The sequence below is a fragment of the Diospyros lotus genome, chromosome 8 (genome assembly GCF_014633365.1).
Source record: "Diospyros lotus cultivar Yz01 chromosome 8, ASM1463336v1, whole genome shotgun sequence".
Lineage (NCBI taxonomy): Eukaryota > Viridiplantae > Streptophyta > Magnoliopsida > Ericales > Ebenaceae > Diospyros > Diospyros lotus.
In genome coordinates, this window is record NC_068345.1 from 25,224,543 (window position 1) to 25,230,946 (window position 6,404).

A 6,404-nucleotide genomic window follows, 5' to 3' on the forward strand; every position below is an offset into this window, starting at 1 on the left:
TTTTTATTGCCTAGATATAATAAGCATCCATGATGCCTATCTTGGCTACTTTCAGTAATAGACAACATTGAACAACATATTAAGCTTTCAAACTTAATGAACTCATTAGCATGTATAATATCAGCTTGGCTACTTCCCTAATTAAATTACAAGAAATCAATAATATGCAAAACTACATAACACAACCTGCTTTCAAATGGAATGAACTAATAAAATCTCAAACCAAAGCTACAGCATATCCTTCCTATTATATATTTTAAACCATCATTAAAACAATGATTACAAAACTAAGAAATAGCACCATTTTATCTCAGATATAAATGTATGCATGAGCATAAATTGTAATCAGCACATTCAAACATGCGGCTTAAAACCATCTGCGAACACTCAAACGAGTAGCCAACAAACAGCACACAAATTAAATACAGAGATTGCAGTAGATAAATACAATGCAAAATAACATGACCAGATAAATGTGTTTCTTTGGTTCCATTTAGTTGCCTAACTATTGCGAGAACTGCTACTAAAACTTGACCACCTTCTGAGAGTGCTAGCAACTATATTCCTCCCTGCAATAAGGCCTAATCTTGACTTGAACGATGATCGGCCAGTAGTGTTTTGTAGAGTATTAGCAGCCCCACCTTGGAGAGCCACTGGTGGCATTGCTAAACCATCTTCTCTGGCGCCAGTTTCACCAGTATTAAGTTCCTGATGTTCAGGCTCACCAGTATCCAAATTGACAGCAATTGATCCCCTACTTGCCCTTAACGAATCCGCACCCTCACAGGTCACTAATCTGCACTTCTTCACCTTCACCTTTATCAAATTAGGGCAACCACCTGCAAGTGCTTCCATACCATGATCTGACACCGGACAATTCTTGATACAGAGCTTCTTCAATGCAATGCATTTGGCAGCAATGCAAGAAATCTCATCATCGCCTACAGTCTCACTTCCACACAATGCCAACCGCTCTAGATTTTGGCAATTCGTGGCCAGTAACTCTAGACTTAATCTCGTAGGATTTACACCAATGAGAACCAGCTCCTGAAGATTAGGGCAGTGTTTAGCGACAGCTATTAGACCATCATCGCTTATCCAATTTGTCTTCCATCCATCAATGTGAAGCCTCCTTATAAGATTGCAGTTTTTGGCGACTGACTTAAGCCCAACGTTTGTGCAGTCGGGGGTCTTCACAAGGTGCAGGATTTCAAGATTCAAACAATTAGATATTGCTGCAAGGCCGATATCGCTAACCCGAAGCCTCTCGAGATGAATTTCAACCATACCCGTGACTCGATCCGCGATTACCTCCAGAAGCTTATCCCAATCCCCGGAGCACCTGAAAAGTTTTAGCGTCCGCAAATTTTTCGAACCGATTATAAGGGGACCAAAACACTGACCATTGTAAAGCTCCTTTAAGCAAATGGTTTTGAGAGATGATGCGGCCACGCCAGGCCTGATCGGCTCCGATACTGTTCCGTCCGTAATGCCTCGTAGCCGCTTCACCGACAACTCCTCAAGGGACGAGCAATTATCGAGCACGGCGTTCATGCCTTTGGAACCAAACGTGCACGATCCGCACGAGAGCTTCTTCAAGCCCTTGCAATTGTTAGCGAAAACCGCCATACCGGCGTCGGTCAGTTCTCGGCAAGCACGAAGCTTCAAGCGAGTGAGGTTCCGGCAACGAAGGGAGATAAGAATGAGAGCCTCGTCGCCGATGCTGATGGATCTCCGGTCGCATTTGAGAGCGAGTTTCGTGACCGCATCGAATCTAGAGAACAGAGATGGGACCAGCGAGAGCAGATCGGACTGAGCGTTGAGAGAGAGACGATGGCGGCTCTGCCCCTCGACTCGGAGCCAACGGCTGCAGACGAGAGAGCACCGTTTCCTGTCGGCGGATCCGAGGGACTGGAAAACGCAAGCCAAGCACTCGTCGGGCAGGTTGGAGATGTAATCGTCGTCGTCGGAGGCTGCATCGTCAATGAGGTCGTCTTCTTCGGCGAGCATCGGAGAGATCGAGGCCGTCGATCGAAGAATGGACCGATGGCTGTGATTGGTGGGGAGAGAAGCAGTAGAAGAAGCCGTCTGGCCCATCAACGGGCGACTGGTAGTGGAGATTGGAGATTGTGATTGCGTCGGATTCCTCCTCCTATGTTATCGCCTCCGCTCCTTCCATCATCGGAAGCACAGGGCCGGACTTCAAATTAGGTTTAATTCCTGCTCTGTGTTTCTGTGTTTTTTTTTTTTTTTTTTGTGGAATTACATATATACTGGGAGAAGTTTGAATTGGCGTCGGTAGAAAATTTTGGTAATTTCCACGACGAAATGAGATAAACGTGAGGGAGACTTCACGTGGTGAGCGTGAATAGTCAAATCTGCCATTTGGGATGTGCTTCGTTGTTCCACTCGCGTGTGCGCGGGGGCTTGGTTCGACTTCTCCACCCCATAACGCCTAATGTTTTTTCAGGTTCCCAGTATGTTTCTCCATCCAATACGTTAAAATTGGTGGTGTTATTTTTGTATTTTAGTTTTGAATTTTAAATTTATTTTTAATTTTATATTTTGAGTATCTATTTTAAAATTTTTAAAAATGTGTTCTTTTTATTATTCTAAAAAAATATTTCTTAAAATAAAAAATTGAAAAACACGTTTACTTTGAAATTTTAAGAAAATTTATTTTATAATATTTTGTTAAATATATTTGATTTCAAATAAATTATAAATATTTATTAATACATTATTAATTTGATTCAAAGATTTAAATTATAATTCAAGAGATAATTGATAATTTAATTTTAAAAATAAAAGAAAGTAATTATAAATTACAAAATAACATAACATTATCACACTATAATCCAAAAAATTAAAAATATTTTTAAAACAAATAATACAAAAAACTATATTACATATTTAATTTAATATTTAAATAAAATAAAACAAAACAAAACAACCAACAAATTAAATCGCAGAAAGCAGGAAGAAACCATGGTGAAGGAGAGGAGATGCTCGGCCGTTCGACGATAACGAGCGCAATGCTAGCATTTCAGTCAACGACGGTGGGTGGTGGCGGGCCAGAAGAGAAGAGAAGATAGGAGAAAGAAGACAGGGGGCGATCAATGGCGATGAGTGGTGGCATCGGTTGCGATGCGAGGGTTTGCGATGGGGGGCAGTCGACAGCGGTGGTCGCGACGGAAGCGGTTAGTGACAATGATGGCGATGGTGGTGGCAGGCTAGAAGCTTAGAGAGGAGAAAAGAAACGGCGAGCCAAAAGCTCAGCGATGGTGGTCAACGAACAGAAGATGAGAGGAAAAAGTGGAGAATAAAAGAGAGAGAGAGAGAAAATAGGTGGGTCTCTAAAGTCGGTGGGTAAGGGAGGGTTGGATTCGTTTTCCGTGTTTTGGCATTTTCAGTGTGTTTTTACTGAAAACGTCCAAAGGGTTTCCTTCACAAATTTTTTTCTTGTTTTTAAAAACGTATTTTTGAAAATAAAAAAGAGAACGCATTTTCAATATTTTGAAAAATTAAAAACTCAAAACAGATTGAAAACAGTAAAGAGAACAAGCCCTAAATTACACTCAAAATCTTTTTTCATTCAATTTATTTGTATGAATATTTATTTTAATTTAAAATTAACTTCCAAAATCTACCTGATTTACTTTTTATATGAGTTAATTAAATTAAATTTAATCAATATTTTGTATTAAAATTAATAAAAGAAAAACTAATTGCAAGTTGCAATAGTACCACCATGATTTTTTGGCACAATACCATTATGGTATGAGAACGTCATGGGCCCCTGACCTACATCATCTTCGTCTTTTCTTTGTCGTCGTTATTTTCTCTCTTTCTTTAGAGTGAAATAAGAGTCCCGAATCTCTGAGAACATTAGACTCATGTCTTAAATCATTGTTCCAATTCTAGTCCTCCCTCCCCCCTCTCTCTCTCTCTCTCTCTCTCTCTATATATATATATATATATATGCATGCACATAAAAATTAAGAAGAATAGGATGAACAACAATATGCCCGATCTGCTCTCTTTCGTTGTAATCGACAACCTCAAATTAGAACAACTCGAACCCTTTTCCTAATTCTTCTCACTTTCTTTCTCTCTCTCTCTATATATATACTTTTCAAAGTTGTATTTTAATTTTAGTTAACTTAGCTTATTTCAGTTTAATTATTGTTCAATTAACTTCGTTACAATCGATTTTTAAGGAAGGGTGTGTTTCAAAAAATTCAAAGCATAAGGATCATTAGAGCCAATTTTAAATTATAAAAAATCTTTGTGAAAATGATTCAAACTATGAAGAATCTGAGATCAATTTATTTTAAGATAATTAACATATTTAACTAATAAAGCTCACTTCTACAAAGTGCCCTCTCTATATAATGTGTTCTTTGATTAAAGTGGATTTTACCTTTTTTTTTAGTTTTTAAATAATTTTATTAGTTTGTAATAGATATAGTGTTTTGAAACATTTTATTAATTAATAAATTATTTTGAGTTTAAAAATAAAATGTAATAATTGTATTTTATCTGAAAAAATACATTTACTGTACTTTAAATATTGCATTTATAGTAATAGTTAGTAATACTTTTTATTATATTAGTGGCATTTAAAACCTATTATATTGTTATGTATTTCATTACTATTTTTTATTATGAAAACGTGTTTTTTTTTTATTACAGTTGCTAACAAATCTAATCTAAAATATATTCTTTAATTTCATATTAAGCTAGCTAGACTCTTGTTGTTGCTAAAATACAACAATTAGAATTTTTAGGAGTGGGATGCATGTGGATGCCGTCAGCCTCGAGACTCAATCAAAGATTTGGCTGCAAAACTAAGGGGGGCTTCCGAAAGGTTCCTTCTGAAGGACATTTTCGAAAGGTTCCTTCCGCAGGCTGGCTCGCAATAGGATTCCGAAGGATGGCTCGAGATAGGCTTTCGAAGGTTGGCTCGCAATAGACTTTTGAAGGGTGGCTCGAGATAGGCTTCTGAAGGCTGGCTCGCAATAGGTTCCAGTCAAGTGGACGATGCCCTTGAAGGATCTTCCAAAGGGTTTTTGGTCCTTCCGAATGAGTCTTCTGAAGGTAACTTCCCCAGCAACTTCCGAAGACTCCCTTTCGAATGAGGCTTCTGAAGGAACATGAGTGATGCTTCCGAAGGATCTAGAGTGATGCTTCCAAAGGTCCTTCCCCTACAGCTTTCGAAGGTCCTTCCCCTACAACTTTCGAAGATCCTTCCGCAGCAGCTTCTGAAGGGTTCCTTCCCCGCAATGCTTAGACTTCTCCATTCCGATTATTGGGGCACAACAATTATCCCCCACTCTTTGTTTTGTTCTTCTTAGATACAAAATGAAGAGTACTTTCTAAGCATAGGGAACCATCAATCAGATACGGTTCTTCCCGAAGAACACCCCCAAATGCCCCTTCCAAATGGTCCTTCCGAAGGACCTTTATTTCCTCATAAATTTTTCTTTAAGAACCTTGCTTCCCTAGGAATTTTTCTTCCCCGGGAATTTTCCTTCCTCAGGAATTTTTCCTTAAGAACCTTGCTTCCCCAAGAATTTTCCTTAAGAACCTTACTTCCCTAGGAATTTTGCTTCCCCATGAATTTTTCCTTAAAAACCTTGCTTCCCCAAGAATTTTTCCTTAAGAACCTTGCTTCCCCAGGAATTTTCCTTCCCTTTGAATTTTTCCTTAAAAACCTTGCTTTCCCAAAAATTTTCCTTAAGAACCTTGCTTCCTGAAGAATTTTTCCTTAAGGATCTTGCTTCCTAATGAATTTTTCCTTAAAGACCTTGCTTTCCCGGGCTCTTTCTCGGATGTAACTTTTGACAATGTTATGTCCGTGGAGCTCTTACGCTCTTGAGCTCAATGAGGGTGAAATAAGTGTCGGCACGTCTAGCACCACTCAGATGATCGAGAAGGGTCTAGAGATGGACCTTGGCGCTGATGCTTCTTAGAATCTACTCCCTGGTGTGGGTTCAGGTCACGTGGATCGTCCCTTAGCCGAAGATTAGTGCAGACTTTATAATTTACATTGTTTTTTAACTGGCTGTAAGGAACCATCACTTTGCTAGTTTCATCTCAAAACATTCTTCTCATAATTTTTGACGCGTTTCTTTGACTATTACGTTTCATTTTGTCATCTTTGGATGAATGTAGTTTCTTGGCGGTCGTTTCAACGTGCCTCATGTAATTGCCTTATTTGAATCACTACGCAATTCTATTATGTTTCTATCATTTGCTTGTTGGTTATGCGACTTGCATTCATACCTCTTTAGGCTTTGATTCATTAGCCACAACAGTTCAGTTTTTGTCTGTTCCTGCCTACACCTTCTCTTCAAAGCTCTTCAGCCCCAGGAAACTCGAGATAGGCCTCGCGCCCCTGA

General features: G+C 38.9%; 1 protein-coding gene across 1 annotated transcript; it reads right to left on the reverse strand.

Annotated features, from left to right (window-relative positions):
* Positions 1-279: 279 nt before the first annotated feature.
* On the reverse strand, positions 280-2,375 carry LOC127808833 (F-box protein At1g47056-like). The gene has a single exon (XM_052347487.1). It carries the CDS (start codon positions 2,095-2,097, stop codon positions 502-504), a length of 1,596 nt encoding a protein of 531 aa, XP_052203447.1. The 5' UTR covers positions 2,098-2,375; the 3' UTR covers positions 280-501.
* Positions 2,376-6,404: the final 4,029 nt, after the last annotated feature.